The sequence below is a fragment of the Sinohyriopsis cumingii genome, chromosome 14, assembly GCF_028554795.1.
Source record: "Sinohyriopsis cumingii isolate HCF-2022 chromosome 14, ASM2855479v2, whole genome shotgun sequence".
Lineage (NCBI taxonomy): Eukaryota > Metazoa > Mollusca > Bivalvia > Unionida > Unionidae > Sinohyriopsis > Sinohyriopsis cumingii.
In genome coordinates, this window is record NC_142974.1 from 67,724,643 (window position 1) to 67,746,870 (window position 22,228).

Here is a 22,228-nt window from a genome sequence, read left to right on the forward strand (position 1 = left end):
ATTAATGAATAAAGAAATTTGTACCGAAGTCCATCGTGGTTTTGGCGTGATCTTGTGCATTGAAATCGACGTAGTTGTTGTTGTTGTTGTTGTTGTATTGTAGGTTTTAACGCTATTTTTCAGATCACGATAGGCTATACATGGCGGCCAGTATTAATGGTGGAGGAAGAACCCGGGAAAGAACCACCGATCCGTGAGAAGCTACTGGCAAGCTTTCTCACATACCCAATTGGCTGAATCCGAGACTCGAACCCACGCAGACAGAGGTGAGATGGCAGTGATCCGTAATGGACAGCGTTTTAGACCACTCGACCACTCGGGGTCCTGAAGTCGACGTAGGATTTCATCCATGGAGATTGTTTAAACTTGAGAGCTCGACGAACTCGCCTAAGAACGACTCCATGCTGATGAGGTTTTTTTCTTTCGAGCAGTCAATGATGTATCATGTATTATGTCTTTTGATGGAGAATGAGTACGAATTTTTGATCTTGACATCTCTGATATTGAATTATGGTTTTTATGTCCGAGTTGTTGAAGAGAATGCATGGAGGGTGTAATAAAGATTAGTTTAGTGCAGAGCGTTATGACCGTCGTGGAGATGTATTTGCCATCCAGCGATATCTCCAGATCGGAATCTCTGACACGTTGAAAAGATCCCGCCGCTGACGAAGGAAGTCCGTACAAACTCATGCCACCCATGTTGATATTTCCCGTCATTGTGCCACCCGTTAATGACAGTTTAGTCTGTGCGAGTATGTCCATGTGAAACCATCGGGCATCATTAGTATCTGGAGACGGATAACTCACGTCGTCGAGATTGGTGAGATTTTGGCCGCTCATGTTGAGATGACCAGCCATGGTACCTCTGACTGACTTTATCATCACTCGACAAGGAACTACTTCCCGATCCAATCAGCGTCCCAAAGGAGGTGTACGACTTTTGATATAGAAAAGCATCAGCACACTTTAGACCTGATCGGATCATGCTGACCCATCGTCAAGCGACTTCTATCGCTAAGCATAAGAAAGCTCGGAATGCCTTCTTCTAAATTTGTCTGCATTTCAACTATCAAAACAAGGAGGATTTATCGAACCTTTGCTAAAGGTCATCGATGGATCGTTATTACCATGATTGCTTGGCCTCGGATTCCAGCTGACACGAACCACGAGAGGCAAGGGTATGAGAAAAAAGGTCTTAAGCAACTTCGATCTCAAACATCTCCTAGGATCCAGCGTTCCCCATTTCAGAGGTGTCTTTTCTCAAGATCAACTTCTTAAACAGATGACACCCATCGAGAGCTTCACCATTAGCCTGCAAAATTATTATGATGGGTCGCCATCGTGAATAACCCTCATTCGAACGATATAGAGTATTTCGATTCATTTGGTTTACCTCCTCCCAATGAATTTGTGCGCTATCTCCACACAGCGTCTAAAGGAGCAGTGTATAATTCGATGTAACTACAACGACGATAGCATCTGTGGATAGTACTGAGTCGATTATATCCATCAAAGGCATCAAGGACACTCTCTCGTCGGGATCGTCTTAGGTCTACAATAATATCCATTCCTCATATAACAGTTATGGACTCGTGGTGCCTCAAGTGTAAATCCAAAATGGAGAGAATAGTCCTCGTCGAGGTGGTCACCCAAAATCATCGCCGCACGATCAAATCGAGATGTGCTGGTTGTGGGTCTAAAAAGCACACATCATCGTCGGTAAAGTGTCATAATTTTGTATACAACATGCACCATTGCAGACACTGCGATCTCGATACAAGCTGCAAAGATCTTCGCGTATAAAGAAATATGTACGTGGGAGACTGTAAAGGATGTGGACATCGACAAATTCTCTCAGAGGATCCATGGATATCCATGCTTTCATCGAAAACTTCCCCGACCTCATGGTGGATGGACGTTACCAGGACTTAAATACACAGGGCCGTGGAATGCTTTAGAATAACAAATGGATAAACACGAATAGCCACTACCAGACCAGGAACCCTACAACGGTGTTGATGCCATCGTGATGCATCACGATATCTGTCACCCAGATCATACCAACGATAAAGCGGGATGCGATTGAATAATGCTGAGGGACTTAAAGGCACTAAAGCCTATACATTTCAGAGAACAGATAGATCGAGTTCCCGTGCCTGGCATCATTTTCACTAAACATAAGTTGGGCATTGGCGTATCAGAACATCCGGCCATGACATTGCTCACAGAAGAACTGCATAAACCGCACACATGCATTTTCCACGAAGCAGAGTCATCGCTGTAGACGCAGACGAGATATGGTCAGCAGATCTCGTTGATATGATAGATTACAACGCGTACAAGGATATTTTCCATTTTCTCATGACCGCCATCGATGTCTTTAGTAAACACGCTTGGGTCAATCTTCTCAAAAACAAAAATGGAACACTCCATCGTGGAACCGCTGAATAAAAGCATAGGTCCACGAAAACCAAATAAACTCTTGGTGGATCACCGAAGTGAATTTTATAACAAAACAGTCTCAGAGTGGCTCACAAAATATTATCTTGTACAGCACTCATAATTCCCTCAAATCTTCCGTCGTCAAACCGTTTAACAGAACTTTCAAACATCTCATGTTGAAGAAATTAACCAACGCTAATACCAACCGATGTTTAGATTTCCCACCAGATCTCGTCGACTACTACAGTCATACCTGCCTTCGAAGCATTCGAATGACTCTAGCGGAATCCACTTCCAAAGATCAAAAACAGAAGGTTGTAGAGGCCTTATTTTTCGATCCAAATTCAAATTTGAGGATCACGTCAGAATCAACAGACAAAAATCCACGTTCGTAAAAAGATACACTCTAACTAGACCGAAGAAGTCTTCGTCGTCGATGCCGTTCGAAAACCCATACCCATTACTTACACCCTCAAAAGTTCCTCAGGCAAAACCATCCAAGGGTCTTTCTATGAGCAGGAATTACAGAACCAACAAGCCAGGACGTCTTCAGAGCTGACAAAGTCATGTCTACCAAAGGGAATAAATCACTCGTCAAGTGGTTTGGCTATCCTGAACAATTCAACCCATGGATTCACATCGCTTCCTCGACTAGGATAGCACCTCCGAAATAATCGTATCGTACTCCTAACCCAAACTCTTCCCATAGAGTGTCCTACATTTTGAGGTATGCTCATGAAGACCCATCTTCTCAAAGATACACTTGAACACATCCTCAATTTTTATCAATTTCGCACGATCCGCCAACTGAACTCCAGTCACCTTATTCAGCCAATAATGAAAGTCATTTCGTTGAGACTCTGAAATGAAAACGCTTCAATTTCTTTTTGATGTAATACTGCTGATTGTATCACTGCACTGGGCGCTGATTACTTTCACTACGCCTCTCCAGTCATTTTCCTCCTCATCTCTCTCTTCAAAAAATATCATCTCAGGCACATAATTCAAATCCGTACGCTATCAACTCTTTCGCACGCTTTAACCACTCCTGAGACTCCTCCTCACTTAATTCAAACTCTGGGTCCTGACTCTCCTTACTAAGTCCCAACCTATCTATAATCCAAGGATAACACAGAAGAGACATTCTATTACAAAAGCACAACTCTAAAAGAGTGAGTCAGAAACCCCATCAGGAAAACGTGAGCCAGGCTCATGTAAACAGGATAATCCATCGACGAAAAAGGTGAGCCAGAAACACCATCAGGAAAACGTGAGCCAGGCTCATGTAAACAGGATAATCCATCAAAGAAAAAAAGTGAGCCAGAACCCCCATCAATCACATGTGAGCCAGAACCCCCCATAACCAAGTAGTGTAGTTTCATAGAGGCTCTCCTGCTCATTCCTTCATCACACACTGATGAAAATGAGCCAGAATCCCCAATTACTGCTACTTGCACATCAAATTGTAAAGTACTAGAGTGGATAAATGCTCAAACATATATCACATCTTTATTTAAAGCGGGCAAGTTCAAACTTCAGCACAAAAAAAACTGTTTATCTTTTACTCGCAATTTTTTTTATTAGTTTTTACTCTATAGCATTTTCCATTTACAACAATATCTCTGACAATATATTGGTGAATATGATGCACGTTCCACTTTCTATTCCAGTCTCTTATCTACATGCATATAATAATAAGTATACAATAAGCGTAATAATAGGTAAAATGATAATTATACTAATAAGTACACATTATGTACAACCAGCTTAATATTATTCACCGTTTGCCTAGCGACTGACTTCTTGTGCACATCGACTTCTTACCTTTAAGCTTGTTCTGCCCTATTTTGGGACTGAGAGCACAACGTGTTGATCAAGCTGCTGGTGTGTGAGAGCTGGTGTCGGTTTGTTCAGGTCCCGTTACATACATACATTCATACATTATATATATGTGTGTGTTTGAGTGTTTGTGTGTGTGTGTGTGTGTGTGTGTGTGTGTGTTTATATTCAATTATATACCTCTGTCATTCTGCATTAAAGCTTTTGTATAGCAGTAATTTGTTATAACATAGAAAGACACAATATAGAGATCAGAAACACACAACATAAGGATCAAGCGATTTAGTGCAATCAACATATACTTTCTGTATATTTCTGCTTCGCACGATCGAACGTACACTTCGTGTTAGTGAACTTAAGGTAAAGGTTGCTGACTATACTGAAGACAAATGTTAGAAACAGAAATGAATGCAATATAAACTCGATCACTCGAACATCTTTATCTCGAATTATTGGCGTTATTGAAATGACATGTTACATCCTGCAAAGCATTTGCTCCTCTACAACCTCCAAAACTGAACAAAATCAGAAACAACAGCAAACTCCCGTGGGCTTCAAAACTGTTATCTTTTGATGTTCGATTATATAACAATAATGCTTTTATTTCAACTGCAGCTGCTGCAATCATCATTGCTTTGGTCATAATAATAATAGTCTTGATTAGAAGGGGAAAGCTTGAGCCTGTCAGAGAACGCTTACGTCCAATGACTGTCCGAATCAGAAACACGATCAGGAGACGTTCAAAGAATGCATATGCCGTGAGTAAATTTCTGTTGATGTGAAATATTTTTCATTGCGTAGGATTGTGTAATTTATTTATTCAGGCGATGGATGTGAATCTGACTCGCAAACTAAAGTACGGTCGCATTTAAAGATGTAAGAGTTTTTAACACATACTGCGTGTTGTGAGTTTTATGAGCAACTTCTGTGCTTTGAGTTTATCTAATATGCAAAGCATGCACCGGTGACACGGTTCTTATAACGTCATATTGACATATATTGACCTCTTCAAATTAGTCATCGCTCAGTATGTAATTTTGCATAATATGCGAAAAGAACAAAAATAAGTAATTCAGAATTTACATATTACAATGTATATGCGATATTAATGACACAAAACAGTAATTTTGGTTTTCTTCTACAGAAAAGTGATGAGGACAAGATGTACATTTACGGTGGAATGACTTTTGATGAACGCCAGTCTTGGCACATGAGTCGAAATAACGTCACTCTCGAAAGTCTTCTGAAGAGTGGTCATTTTGCCAACATATTCAAAGTGTCCGTGTCTTATGACGCAAGGAATCAAGAAAGTGCTGTCGCCATGTGCCTGAAGGGTTATTAATTTTCTCCCTCTGTCTACCTCTCTCTGTCTGTCTCTCTCTGTCTCTGTCTCTCTCTCTCTCTCTCTCTCTCTCAGAGTTAGATATTCCTTATTTGATATTATAATTTGTTCAGTGTACAGTCGTGCTCCAACGTTGTTATTTTTTTTTAAAGTTGGTTTTGTGCCAAACCTAATGATAGCATTAGAAAATATAATGACAGCAGAAATACTTGCAAATCATTAATTATATGCTTTTTCAATTCGTATGGAAGTTTGAAATTAAAACAAAATATTTGTTTCAAATTCTCTTCAACAGAGGGCTACACTAACAGAGACAAGGAACTGATGATGGCAAAAATTAATTTTAGCGGCACTCAGCTTGTAAATCATCCAAATGTTCTACGGTTTGTTGGGGCCGTTGTAGACGACGATGACAGTAAGTTACCAAATCGTTAAATTTATCCAGGAGAAGTATAAGCATTACTCTAATTGTTGTAAAGGTTGTGTATTAAAAATTGTCACGACTACATATTAATGGACGTGCATGCATGCATGTCAGGCAAACAAACTACATAAAGTTTCCTTCGGAGTACAATTAATTTTAAAAATGTACAATGATTATGACAAAATATGTTGCGTTTTATTACCATTAGCTGTGGAAGGAATGTTTGAAAATATTTTTAAATCAGATAAAACTTTGTTAAACATACGTGTACTTGTTTAAATGTATATGGTTGAACATCACGGCAACAGAATCCTTCGTATATAAGGTTGTTCTATCTCAGCTTGTATCTCATCTGAATTCAAACAGTCGTTTTATCAATGTACAATCTGCATATCGCCTTTGCCACAGTACTGAAATTACTCTTCTAAAAGTAATTAATGACATTCTCACTGCTTTAGATAGCGGAAAGATTATAGTCCTCATCCTCCTTGATTTGTCTGCGGCATTTGACACAATATACCATGATATATTACTTCACCGTCTGCAGCATGTATTTGGCATTCATGATACAGCCTTACTGTGCTTCAAGTCCTACCTGGTCAACAGGACACAAATTGTGACTACAAATGGAATACACTCCAGTCCAATTGAACTTTGTTGTGTTCCACAGGGGTCTGTTCTTGGACCTGTTATCTTCATTCTATACACTCAGCCGCTCTCAAGACCATAAATCATCATCCAGTGTCTCACCAATTGTACGCTGATGACACCCAGATATACAAATCTAGCCACCCAATTGAAGTTGATGCTACCTACCAAGGTGTAGAGAGGTGCATTTCTGATATGAAATCATGGATGACATGTAACAAGCTGCAGCTGAATGGTGATAAACCTGAGGCCATTCTGATCACAACACAAAGACTTTCTCATTCACATCCTTTACCTCAAAATATTATTATCAGCAATACCAATATTAACTTTACACAATCAGTACGAAACCTAGGTGTTACTCTGGACAGTACTCTCACATTGCACCAACATGTCATGAACATATGCAAGGCTGCATATCTTGAGCTGAGACGCATCAGCTCAATTCGCAAATATCTTTTATTGATGCCACTAAAACACTTGTGTGTTCATTAGTACTTTCAAGACTGGACTCTTGTAACTCAATTTTATCTGGTTCATCTCAATATCTGCTCCAGAAACTTCAAAAAGTTCTCTGTGCTACGTTTCATTGACGAACTCTTGTCCAACATACCTATCCGACCTCACCGATGTGTACACACCAGCAAGATAATTACGCTCCTCTTCTGACAATCGTATACTCAGTATTCTCACTATGAAAACAAAGTCATATGGACCAAGTTTCTTTGCATACCAGGGCCGAGCAACGTGGAATGAATTGCCTACTGAACTTAGACACGAAGACACGGTGATCCCAGTGTATACACACACACACACACACACACACACACACACACACACACACACACACATATATATATATATATATATATATATATATATATATATATATATATATATATATATATATATATATATATATATATTACGCAACAGACTCGATACCACCTCATCGCTATTGCTCAATATGAATGATGCCTATCTTGAATGAAGGATCTGAACTTTGGACACTTGTTTATAGCCTTTTCATGATAAATATTAGTCTGAGTCGATCGAATATCCTGATTAACAAAACACTTCAAGTCTTTCCATGTAATCTTTATTTAATAAACTGGTAACTGCATAGTAGCTTCGTCTTCTTTATCTGTACCATCAGCATCAGTAATAATCTTGTAAGGAGAAGAAAAATGGGTTGAAAATTCTTTTCATGTTCGTTGCGAATGTCCCTGATATGTACGGGTCGTTAAATACAAGTATAACAAATCAAGCAGCAGAGTTTCATTAGAGTTCCTGAATCGTATGTTTATTTTATATTTTGTTTCTTCGACGTAATCACGATAATACTATATGAAATGACTATGTTCTACCTTTTCCAAGTTGGTCCATTCATGATATACGAGTATTGTGAAAATGGAAGCCTAAGAGATTACCTGGAAAGCCAAAGAAATAACGTAACCATGGAATTGCAGGAGAACCTATACCGCTTTGGATTGGATACCTGTAAAGGAATGGAATTCCTTGTTTCCAGAAAGGTTGGTATATTATTAATGTCAGGCTATACGGATCGTTTCCATAATCTTTTGTCTTACATCTCTGTTCGTACGTAATGTATGCGAAAATGGCACCATCGCAAACATCTAATAAACATCAGCTCAGTGAATTAATGTCATAAATGTGCTTTACTTAAATACATGAACATATTGTTCGCAGTTTCCTTGGATATAGTTCGTCCCTATTTTATCACTTGACAAGTCATAGTACTTCGACAACTTCAGAATGTTTTTTTACAAGGAAGATCAAAGTAAGTATGCATGCATGTATGTATAGCAACTGGTGTGTAATGCCAGGTAAAAATGCATAGAAATCAAATATAAACCCAAGATGGCGTAAATTTCTTACCAAAAAATCAAAGACCCTTTCAGCTGGAACATCATTACTGGACATATCCCAGTGAAGAAAGGTTGCCTTAATTAGTCGCCTTTTACGACATGTGGGAGGGCTGATCGGGTCTATAGCCCACAGTGAAGATCATAACAGCTTCTCCTTTTCACTTAACAGTAGGTTGATAAACAGCACCACCATCATGACATACAAAAATTAATAAAATATCTTCACGCGAAGCTCAGTAAATAAATAAATACAATAAAATGAAATCTTTGTAATGTACAGTTTCTTCATCAGTTGGTCTCGCAACGGTCTTACAAGAAGTTTTCTATGCTGAAGTCTTTACATGCAATCCGTAATCAATCCGTATTCATTGTTCTTTATCCGTAAGAAAATGTGAATTATTTCATTACTCAAGGTTTCATCCCATAATCTAAACAAATGCCTAGGCGTCTCTTCTCTTGCACAGTGCTTGATTTGAGATTCTATTTTATAAACTTAACTTTCCCAGATTGTTCACCGTCGACTTGCTGCTAGAAACATTCTCTTGAACTTCTTAAATGAAGTGAAAATTTCCGGGTTCGGACCTCAGAATTTTGAACTGAATGATAGTGATAACGAGTCAGGAAAGAAGGTCGGTATTTTCTTAGCAGATACAAAGAAAGGAAGCAATATATATATATATATATATATATATATATATATATATATATATATATATATATATATATATATATATATATATATACGCTCTTCACCTTTTGCCATGATGCTTTTCTTTATCACATCTTTTCTCGTTGATCGATTTTCACTAATTTAGCCCACTCTTGTCTTTCCAAAGAATCCCCTGCCTAATTTATTAAAGTATTTCAGTGCCTTTTCCACATATTTCAAACGATAGAAATTCTCCCTCTCTCTCTCTCTCTTTATATATATATATATATATATATATATATATATATATATATATATATATATATATATATATATATATATATATATATATATTACTGATTATACAATGTAATTTATATTATCACTCATTAGCTTCATAGTACCAGATTATATACGTCTTACTGTTGTTGGAGAGCTAAAAAGATTTATATATAACAGGATCACATAAGACTCGTTTGGCTTCTTCCTTTCCCACTGCTGGTATGTCATCATGATCACCATTTATTTATTTATTTATTTATTTATTTATTTAGTTATTACAGGAGAGGATTCCAATAAAATGGATGGCACCGGAGTGTATGGACAGCACTGCCGGTGCTAACGAGAAGAGCGATGTGTGGTCCTATGGTGTCGTTCTGTGGGAGATATTCAGTCTCGGTAAGTCTTATATCTCGTTTTTCCCAAGATACATAAGTCAGAACAGAAATAAAGGAACAAACAAAACGCATGACATCGTACAACATTATATAAATCTGTTTACTTAATAACCTCTGTAGCATCGAACGAATCGGTTTCATTACATGCTTGACTCTCCTACTCTGTCACATACCTTATGTATTGTTACGACTCTACGGTCTTAGACTAAGTAAGAGAAATATGAGAAACAAACGAGCTTCGTAAAATCAATAAATTTATTTATCAAAATTAATCAGTAAAATATTTGAGATGAAATTACAGTATTGTGAATTAAATTCTACTAATCCTTAAAGTTATATCACAAGTCCATAAATATCGAATGTTCTGAATGAATTCCAATATTTAATGGGCTAATGTACAAATTGTCTTGAATAGGTTTATGTGTGAACATCTTTGTTGTATAACAATGGTGTAATCTAGAATGTATTTGAATGAATTCAAAATAATCCCCAAATGGTGATTTTGTCTAAAGAATCAATGAGCACGTTGTAATTATAATGAATAACTTTTAATAAACGACTTCTCTCAGATTATATACGGAAACAGCTGAAAATGATTCCATAGACTGATTTCATGATATATTGATATGGTTTTATTATGTAATAGACTGATCTTATGATATATTGATATTGTTTTATTATGTAACAGACTGGTCTTATGATATATTGATATGGTTTTATTATGTAATAGACTGATCTTATGATATATTGATATGGTTTTGTTATGTAATAGACTGATCTTATTATATGAATAACTAATTTTGTTGAAAAACGTTTTATGAAAAAAACCTATACAAAAATAACATGACCATGATGCTCTTCTAAGGTTCGATTCCAAAATATTCCAAATTGTACACAATGCTAGACCATGAACTCAAATATAAGTAAATAACTAATTCAAAAATGATAACAGTAAGGTATACCAAATCTACTCGACCCTCAGTCACGGACAATAGTCAAGCACCCAAAAGAAATATACTCTGCCAGGTTCCCTTTATTTGTATTCTGCCTGTTACGCACTCCGCTACTCGCACAACTAACTATTAATTTAGGCCGAGTATCAGAGAAAACTAATGTTCCGACCATGCATAGCAAAACTGTTTTTTTTAAAGAATCTATAGCCTAGTTAATTCCTCCTGCGAACGGTTGTGCATTATTTGCAGTTCGATATTGCTTATAGACAAATATATGCAAGGATATACGTTATATATGTTTGACACTGTTGAATATCTTCACTACTGACTACCTTTATCTTCTCTAAGAACTAAAAGATGGATCGTACTGTCTCCATAATAAAATAGTATATTTTGATATTATAGTTGTTTCATTTCCTAAATTATATAAATTCTTAAGATTGATAGCGTTTACCAAAGCAGAATTATTAAGTTATTATAATCAATTATTCACCTGCATTGGTCATTGCAGTATGTTGATAATGTATTTGCATCTTTATATACAGTCAATAACGTTTCTCTGTTTGTAACGAGCGAATATTCGTGAATTAAAAAGATTGGTTCAATTCCACGCATTACATGATGAAAAATGGTACAGGATATTCATGTTGTTATTTTCTTCTCTGGTTTATAATGTGAAAAAGTTATGTTTAAAATCTGTACATTTCCTCGAAAGACATTTTATTCCAAAAAGCAATTATATATATGTATATGTATATATATATATATATATATATATATATATATATATATATATATATATATATATATATATATATATATATATATATATGTGTGTGTGTGTGTGTGTGTGTGTGTTTTTGCAAATTGTTGAAAATTTGACATATTGTCTCTTTCAACGATCTGTCCATATGTACTGAATGTATGTGAAAGAAATGCAAGTGAAATATCAAATAACCTTGATGTAAAAGCAATCCTATGCTTATTTTGAAACATCAAATAAAATTTATGACATAATTATGAGTTCTTGAAATAGTGTGTCCTTGTACATTTCGTGAAATACGATACTTCGTCCCAATAGTAAATGATCGCAGATAACTACCTTATAATGTGAGTAACGCCCAGATTTAGCCTATTATATCCAATGTCTAAAATAGTAGTATAATGTTAGCAGCACACAGACGTAACCTACTGTACTCAATGTCTAAGATAATGTTACAAAGCGAGTAGCCCCAGGCATAACCTACCTTATCCAGAGTCATGTTATAATCTGAGTTGCATCCGGACATAATCAAATATATCCAATTTATAATGCAATAGACTGAAACAAACTAACTTCAGGATGCTATGTTGCAATAAAAAAATTATAACGAGACTCTTTATCATTGTGTTCCTTTTGACCTTGTAAATGTAAACAATGTCTGGTTTGAGCCTTTATCCACAAAGAAAAACAGATATTAACTAAAAGGTGGTCAATTTGAAGTAATTCTAGGTATTATGTTCATTGTTCATGAATTTGTCGACTGTAGTTTAGTATTGTAGTTCAGTGAAACACATGTACCCAAATAGGGTATGTCTCGGCTCCGCATTGGTTGTATGAGTACAAACTAATATATCTTATGCATATGTAATATAAGTGTCTTTGCTGCTATTCCAATTTTATTACATGGGTAAGAGATAAAATAACATAGCCAGAGGTATCTAAGTCGGATGAGAACAATTTAACAAAAACATTGTTTGCATTTAGAAAGACATAACTAATACCAAATTTTGCTGTATATAGTTCTTTTTTGTTAGTAGCTCTGATACAAGAAAATCAGAACAAAGGTGTATTTTTGGTTTTAAACAACTATTTGAGAATGATTTAGTTAATAAATGACGATGTCGTTAAGGAACCGATTTCGCATGCGCACGAGGTGGCATATTGCCGTGTTACAACACCTTAAATGTTTCTCCTTTCCATAATCACTGATAATATATCTATATTGCATACGTCATGAATAATCTTATTTTAGACTACTGCTAATATTGATTTGCTTGACGTAAATGTACCTTGAAGTACCTTGCTATTTGTCGCCTGCATTTGAAGCTTTCGTTGCAACATATTATGTTGCAGTTTGTTTTTCACTGCAGCTGGCTGTCTCGCTTGCCTATTTATGTATTAACTTAATGTCAACAAAAGTGGGTAACTATATTAATGTTACATTGAAATGTCGCTCAAAGTGAATGTATTATTTTAATAAACGGACTACCCAGTCTGGACCTCAGCTTCCGGTAGGTGAAACATTTAATTGTTTTAGGTCTTCTCTTTAATTTTTTAGTATTGTAATGTTCTGATATCACAGAATGTCTCGAAATCAGTTTGGTAATGTCTACTATCATGTTACGTGAAATACATATTCAGTTCTAAATTCAGATTTACATAATGGAAGAAATTTTGTTTCACCATTCAAGTTCTCATCTAAAAGGAAGAAAACTGATTCCATCACCTCTTCTAATGAACTGAATGGATTGTACTGATTGATTAAATTCCAATGCTTATTATATTTTGGACAGTTAATTAAGAAAACTATGCTTACTGTGTAGTTTCATGGAAATTCCATTTCTGAATCATGTCTAAAAATTGTTAATATGTACATGTTACGCATGAAAGAATAAGATAACTATTCTTTTCAGTAGTTTAGACGCAAGATGCAATTAATATGATATGGGCTTCTGATTCTTAATATACAGCCGTCTGATTCTCAACGTAGACTTTAGAAATTTAGTCGATATTTGAGACGGCGAATTTTTATCCACGATGCTTATACTTGTATTTCACCCCGAATCAGCTGAAAGTTAAATTGTTGTGCCTATCTGGTGACGGCTTATACGGAACAGTACATGAATTCCTCCGTAAACAGTTTTTCACACGCATGGTTACTCAGTACAAGACTTAATTCCAGAGTATCCAATGGAGAACATGAGAATGAACTGGAACATAAATCCAACACCTTTCTTGAAACCATGCTCCAAAATAATGTTATATTTAGGTGAAGCCTTTATATTAAACCGTTCGTCACTTGATGTTGTTATATTTAAACCGGAAGTCAAGATATGAGATTTTCGTGCGCAAGCTATTGGCAGAATTTACCGTATAATGCATGATGATTACTGAATGCACTAAAACATGAACATTTACCTTAAACGTCCTTTAATGCATTTTTGTGCATGACTGAACATAGCTGATGTTTGTTTTGTATTTGCGCGAATGAGTTCCCACGAGAGGCTCTGGGTGGCAGTACATTGCTTGGCAATGTTTGATCACCGCATACCGTAAGATACCGTAGTCAGTACAATATTAATATTAACAGTGTACTATATCGTTTTGTTTGTTTATTCCTTTTCCTTTTGCTTTATTTTGTTTGTTTGTATGTTTTTTGCATGTACATTATTAGAATGTGCGACTGGCATCATATACCATCAACCAAGAAGAAATTGCGTTGTTTGTTTTCTGTTGTGTATGATAGTGAAAAATCACCGAAAGAACTATATGATTACAATCCAATCGAGCATGTGGATACAATCCAATCGATTATGTGGATACAATCCAAGTATGTATTGTGTATCCGAGGATACATGTCATTTTAAAGTTATTGAAATTTTTCTCTGTTTACAATACTTTACAATTCCTAAGACTGTTGTAAGATGAGTGACAGATGCTGTTTTTGTTATTAGGGCAACAATTCCAAATAATCCAACCACATGCTTCTTTTTGTATGATTATTACTGAACTCAGGTAACTATTATACCATCACACTAGTTACACTATGGTTAGTAATAAAATCTTAGTTGGAGTGGAAGAATAAAGTGAGTTCTGATATCGTCAACGTACTCCGATTCTCTCATTCACCCTCACTACTAACTGATTATATCAGGTATTGAAATTATTACCTTATTTGCAGCTTGTAGGATATGTGGATTGTTTCTTTTTTATATAACAAATTTTCATGTTTACAATTCTACATTAAAAATATCTAAGTGTAATCCAATGGAACATCCGGTCTTAAACATTGTAATTTATCCGAAATATATTCTGAGATATTGTAACAACTCTCAAAGGTCTTGCTATTAATATAATCCATATGTAGACCGAAACCTAACTGTTATAGGAAAACCTTTGGTTAGTTCTATATTGGTACTTGGATGCAATCAAAATTAGCTCCCTTTCTCCTTCAGTAACGTTATTCAGGCACATTTTGCTGGTGACAATTGTTGGGATGAATACGACTATAGTTCTGTATTTCTGAATTTACTAAATATTAGCACCGACACTTATCTTTAATACAAATAATAATCAAAATAAATATGTATTCATAAAATTCTCTACTTTTTTAATCGTTTTTCCTTCAAACACAAACTCGGAGAATAGGATCAACTGTTCTTAATCCTGTAAATGTCAGCGACAAAGTAATGAAGTAGGAATTGCGAAATATACACGCTCTTTACATAGAAAAGGGATCCATATATTAAAATAACTACGATTTGTGTGAAAGTTAATTTGCATCACTTACTATGCCGTCAACCTTTTTTAGTGATCACATTTCACAAAGTTGGACGAACAGATTTGTCTAGGACGGAAAGTGTGATTTGTCATGGGTAACAAGCAACATGTTTCGTCATATTTACTTGAAATCACGTGATACATATTAATTATGATAATAACAAACACTGAAGTAATATAACGTTTGTGGGCAAAAAAGCACATTTCTTTATTCATTGGTTGCTACAAATGAATCACATGTTCGGTAATGTGCGACTACACGTTTCCTAGCACTTGCAGTACTTATATATATATATATATATATATATATATATATATATATATACATATCCATATAAGTGCTCTCTCTCTCTCTCATACATGCGCACAGACGCACACAAAAGTATAAACTTACAAGTTCGATGAATCTGAGAAGAGCAACAGGGATTTGTATCGGTGCCAACACTTTCTTTATAATATGAGGTAATGCTCCTATTGAAAGTTTCAGTCTACCATACGCAAAGTCAGTGCCGTCTTAAGGCATGGGCACACTGGTCAGTTGCCCAGGGCCTTACGCTTCTAGAGGCATCATGTTGCCCATATTGTTAATGAATATTGAAAGATCTTTTGGCAATTTAATTTGCTTTAAAAGTGCAGTGGGAAGCACATTTCCCAATTTTTTAAAAAAGTTACATCTAGCGGAATTCCTGTTGGTGGGTAGGGCCGGTAGGGGGCTCCAGTACATTGCTTTACCCAGAGCCTACAATGTTGTTAAGACGGCCCTGCGCAAAGTGATTCAAACATTCAAAATGATACATTTATCTTTTGCTCGGAGTGTCTTTTGTTTATGCAAGTGATAAACGTATCTGATAAAGATCGAGTCAATTATAGTAATTACCCACGAATCTATTAGTGATGTAAGTGAAACAGCCGAACACCTCAGTATTCGTATATCATGTTTACCATTTTAATTCAGAAATTATAAACTTCGGTAAATATAGTAACGAAAACTTGCTTCTTTGTATCTAGTGATATAATGAATATCACAAAGAAATTAAGTGGCGATAACATAACGCCAAAATTAGCTGGAGTTACAAAAACTCTCGTATCATGTCGATGAGTATCTTGTTATAAAATCATACACAGCTCTTATTGCCAAATGACTCTCGACTTGAAGAAACGTGTTACAATTACCTTGTAAAATGACGTACAATGCATCAGCAGTCAAAGATTACTGGATCAGTAATGTTTTTATCTTCGCATCAAGCTTTGGTAGAACTTTAATATAATCCGTTTCGTCATAAAAATCAGTACCAATACTGAAAGACCACGTTTTGTTTGACCAATGATTACATCGCCATACCATATTAGGTCATAAAAATGAAATGATTCGAGTGACACAATCTATTTCGGTTAAATGCCTCGTTTGCTGATATAGAGCTCAATTCACTCCTCCATACATCTCAATTAATATAAAGTCCAAATTTAAAGTCTTATTTCCGTGATGTAACGTAGATGGAAACCATCTTAATCTTAGACAAGGCAATCGAACAATATATCTATATTTTGTTTTTATGTATGTACGTGTGTTAGTACATCTATTTTATATCTATGCATGCCCATGTCAATCTAAACATCTGTCTAAAGTATTTCAAGACCATTGACTTTTCTCTCCTCTGCTTGTCCGTAATTATAGCTTATTATATCTCTATTCATACAGGTCAGACTCCATATCTTAATATCAAGAGCCGTGACCTACCCACAAGACTGATAAAAGGAGAACGTCTTCCAAAACCAGAACTATGCGATAACACGTACGTTTTATATAAACCTCTGGGTTGGGATATATCATAATAATCAAGCTGTAATGAATAAGTCAGTTTCGATGTCATTAGATTCATAAATTGAATACGATAAAAATTATAGACTACTTTTAAACTTATTATACAACCACAGTTAATGCTATGCTGTAAGTGAGAGATAATATTATATACAATCACAGTTAATGCCATGCTGTAAGTGAGAGATAATAGTATATGCAATCACAGGTAATGCCATGCTGTAAGTGAGATATAATAGTATATACAATCACAGTTAATGCCATGCTGTAAGTGAGAGATAATAGTATATACAATCACAGTTAATGCTATGCTGTGAGAGATCATAGTATATACAAACACAGTTAATGCCATGCTGTAAGTGAGAGATAATAGTATATACAATTACAGTTAATGCCATGATGTAGTGAGAGATAATAGTATTATACCCTTATGATGCATATACATATACAAATTGTCACACTTTTATTGTATTCCTTTTCTTTCAACATTTGTATTCACATTATTTTTTTATACAGCTTCGTGCTTGTGAAATGCATACTACTGTAGTGAAATCATACATTAATGATGATTTCAGATCACCATCCTAATATTCACCAATTTTGTAATCACCATCACCATTATTGTCAGAGAAAGTGTCATTAGTAATGAAGAGAGAGAGAGAGAGAAAGAGAGAGCGAGAGCACAGTAACAACAGATTGTTGTAGTACATGTGTTGTTGCTTAGTGGAAACAGAAACTAGAGGTAATTTTGACCATTAGCGGTGTCTACTATGTTCTGGTAATTGATAATCGATGCTGTGATACTCCGTTCGTTAATAATATATGTTAGGATACTGCATTAATTGATAATCTATAATCAGTTACAATCTTTCTGCAAGGTTACAACAACAACAACAAAAAAACAAGACTTACTCGTAGTATGGAGGTGGCGTCGATATTAGTTTTGTATGCTGTATATTTACATCATTTCTCTAATAATCAATCTAATCGCTACCACGTATTACTTGTCTTGTCTGTATCATAACATAAACATAAATAAATCCCATCAAAATATTATCATTGACGCTCCATTATAAAGAATTATCTTTATTGTAAAATATGAATATGACAAAGCTTCTTCTACAACGGTCTTATTGTTATTATATAAAATAACATTATTATCACCTTTGTCCTTATTATTTCTGGTTGTGTGTGTGGGTGTTGGGTGTGTGTGTGTGTGTGTGTGTGTGTGTGTGAGAGAGAGAGAGAGAGAGAGAGAGGGGGGGGGGATTACGTTAATGAAGCATCCAAAATATTATTTAATTTTTATTAATTGCCATTTTATTACTTACTATATGATTGATTCTTATTCATGTGTAACTGTCATATATTCTGTACTAAATTGTTTTAGACATTTAATTATTCTGGTATATTGATCCCTTCCTTTATAATATACGCTTTCAACTACAAGCCAAGGTACATGTTCCAATGCAGAAGTTATTTTGTTGTGAACAAGGTGTTAATCATTCTCAGCCATCATTGCAGATATCAGATATTCTTTTATTTCCTGATAGGTGGTATGGTTTGATGCAGAGAACCTGGACTAAATCCCCAGACAAAAGACCAACATTCACTGAAATGAAGGAGGAGCTTGGACAGTTGTTCACCCAGCCTGCCGGAGGTGACTTTTACTACTATAAACGCTAATGAATATCAAGTCATTTTCAGTACCATTATTTTCTAGTTAATACGATGCTTAACAAGTTGATTTTTCATTAAGGTTATATTTAATACCAATGAGATTTCTTTTATGCCTGCAATCTTATGTTCATTTCAAATATTAGCTTAAATATATATTCTGAAACTATTTTATTACCTAGGTATCTGTACGTTAGGTTGGTACAGTAATGTCAAGTGTATCATACAACCTTTGTATTATTTTGTGATCCTGTAATCGATGGTCGTATTCTGTGTAATTATTAGGTATTGTGAACAATGAATAATAAAACAGATTATGATATACAAGTAGTTCCATTTAAACAGTTCAAACAATTTAGGTACTATACCAGTACATTTTCTAGGTTACCATCATAGAACACATACTTCAAGGTACTGCAAACGTTGATAAATTGTATTATGTACTACTAATACATTTAACTTGACATATAAGTATCAGTAATCATATGAATGAATCAAAACAAGTTTTCAGCATTGTACCTAATCATATGAATGAGTCAAAATAAGTTTTCAGCCTTGTAGCTAATCATATGAATGAGTCAAAATAAGTTTTCAGCCTTGTACCTAATCATATGAACGAGTCAGACACTTAACACCTCAATAATATGAATGCTACTTCACGTGAATGTTCAGGATCAAAGAGATCTAACTCTATTTGGAGCTTTATCATGCAATCTAGCAAGCACGGTGAAGTCGTCCTTCCTGCCATCCTTAAAGAGCATAAACAGGACATATTTTTATTTATATATTCAGGGCTAATTTTAGTAGAGAATACATCTAACAATCAAAATGATAGAATAAAACAAAAACGATTAAAACTGTACCTATCAGAATGCTGCCTAACATTTTCTGAAAGCATTTCATGTCTTTTTAAATTATAACATTTATTAAAAGTATTTAACGAAACTACACGTCTATAAGCAAAACAGTAGGAATTATGACTTGCTTGAATGACTGATTAAATTTTGCGTTGCTTGCAAAACATGTAGTCCAGAGTTGCCTCACCTTTAAAGTGACATATAGTGGATTCCTGTCGCAATTTGCCGACTATATTTAATAGGATACAAATCCTTCACAGGATGTTGTACTTAAAGACTTAAATTCGATAACAACAACCATACACCCATCATGTGCAATGTTAATTTTGATTTCCTGTAACTGGTTTTGTGTCCTTTTTACATGTTTAAGTTGTATTGAACAGATCTGGGAGCAAACGTTGCCCGTAATCGATATCCAATATGTGCTTGGTATACGACTCGTTTCAACCTTCGCAAGGCCAAGTGAGTTTTGTATGCTTGAAACATATAATGAAAACAGTATTCACAAAGACAGACCTAGGTCGTTTTACAGTGGCAGTGTAAAATGTTACATAATAAAACCATATTAATATATCTGCTTTTCAGTCAAAAATAACGAGCCTTAATAAATATTTTGCACTTCGAGCATCTCGTTTCCAGAGTACATTGCCTTTGCAATATTGAAATTGATTAGGCTGAATTAAAGATCACTTGAAGTGTTAAATAGAGTCCTTATGGTAAAAGCACAATTGAACTTACTAATTAGTGCAATGTAGCTATAACGTATATATGAAATTCTTTCACTTTTGACATCTGCTTCTTTCAACTATCAAGTAACAGATTAAAATTTCGTAGATTGTCCCTGGTGCTCTTTCTTTAGACCATACTAAAGCTGTCGGAGGGCACAACTATTGAAACATCAAACACTTTCAATTCTTGTCAAGTAGCTACTTTGCAGGTATTGTAAAATTTAAACACTTTGCTGTATACTTAACATATATCACGCGTTTCATGGAGCAGTAACCTGATATCCCCAATTCCTGAGATGTAAAGGTACTACAACAAACATAAAGATATTATTTAAAACCCTGATACATACATATACAACTCAATGTGACAAGAAAGACATCCAATTTATCATGATGTGAGTAATATAATCTGAATCATGCAGACCATTTCACGTTGAATACATTTAAAAACCTTTTATGTATTATATGTAATTATTTCGTTTAGTATTTATTCAGTCTATTGACAAGTAAACTTCAATGTTGTACATATGATGATTTTCTTTCTTTATGACAAAATGCGATTTCAATTTTATGAACTGCCTTGGATAACGTTCTATTACCAATTCAGATATCTGCGTTCATTTCTGATTAGCCCTGTTTCTATCGCACTAAAATCTGTGCATTCTACACAGTCTCGAATTGAGGTGGATATTATGTAGAAAATGTACACCGAAAGGAAATTCACCATCACATTAGTATTGCTGTGAGTATATCGAATTCAACAACAATTGTTACTATACAGGTAAAGCATATATGACCAGTTGTGTATTGTTCTAGTAACTGGACCGATTTTCCTGGACTCAGCTAGTGAGATTTTCAGATCGACATTTTCGGCATGTTTCGCACCATATGCTTGCATCTCTTGTGGCATAACTGGTAAAGCACGTGACATACAGAACAAAGAAAAATTATAAATATAGGCTGATTATTGTTCATTTGAAGTTTGTAAGAACGAGAACTTAAGTGCATAAAAAGTTTGAATTCAAAATGGAGACTCGGGTAGACGTTTTATAGAAAATATATTACTTATGTCTAATTAGTTAATGTTGAAAAGTCTGAAAATCTCGAAATTGTTTCGTTTCTGAATTAATTGTAAATTTTCGATAGGGCCTAAGTTGTCGGATCTGATGATCTAAAATGTATTAAGATAAATAAGTTCTGCCCCATTTAACCCAAGGAAATAAAATGTGTGCATTTTGTTTCAACTTTTGAATTTTTATTATTATTTATGTCCATTACAATATATTTCTATGCAGCAAATCTGATATGTATGAGGTCTAAAGTACTTACATCATCTTCCTTGTTGACCATTGTTGTAAGTCATGCTTGGTACGGTGCAACGTAAATGAATGGCACAATATCTGTTTGTCATTGCCATTGAGAACGTTTGCTTCAGGCATCTATCAGTTATGGAATTAGGAACAAAGAACAGTAAGTAAGAAAATATTGTTGAATTGATTGCATGTCTTAATTTGCTTTCATTAAATATATCTAGCTCTGTTTCCTCTTGGACTCTTTTTTTAGCCACTTCCTGAAAGAGTAATGGGAACGCAATCACACTCGACCCCATGGAAGCATATTTGAATGCGATTATTACTTCTCTACATGCCGGGGGACATGTTCCTGGCCCGTAGGATACCTCACTATATCAATACACGTTTTGTGAAGATTTTTAATATTTGCATAAAATAGAAAACATTCG

At 35.0% G+C, this 22,228-nt stretch overlaps 1 protein-coding gene across 2 annotated transcripts in view; it reads left to right on the plus strand.

Annotated features, from left to right (window-relative positions):
- The window catches only part of LOC149784058 (uncharacterized), an 80,633-nt gene extending 58,607 nt beyond the window's left edge, over window positions 1–22,026 (plus strand). The window contains exons 16-23 of one of the 2 annotated variants that reach the window (XM_089932155.1): window positions 4,897–5,039; window positions 5,426–5,615; window positions 5,919–6,038; window positions 8,073–8,227; window positions 9,091–9,213; window positions 9,788–9,911; window positions 17,106–17,199; window positions 18,779–22,026. In XM_089932155.1, coding sequence (XP_089788281.1) covers window positions 4,897–5,039; window positions 5,426–5,615; window positions 5,919–6,038; window positions 8,073–8,227; window positions 9,091–9,213; window positions 9,788–9,911; window positions 17,106–17,199; window positions 18,779–18,911 — 1,082 coding nt within the window. In that variant the 3' untranslated portion in view covers window positions 18,912–22,026. The remainder of the gene's footprint in view (window positions 1–4,896; window positions 5,040–5,425; window positions 5,616–5,918; window positions 6,039–8,072; window positions 8,228–9,090; window positions 9,214–9,787; window positions 9,912–17,105; window positions 17,200–18,778) is intronic. The other variant, XM_089932156.1, reaches the window with a different exon arrangement.
- Window positions 22,027–22,228: the final 202 nt, after the last annotated feature.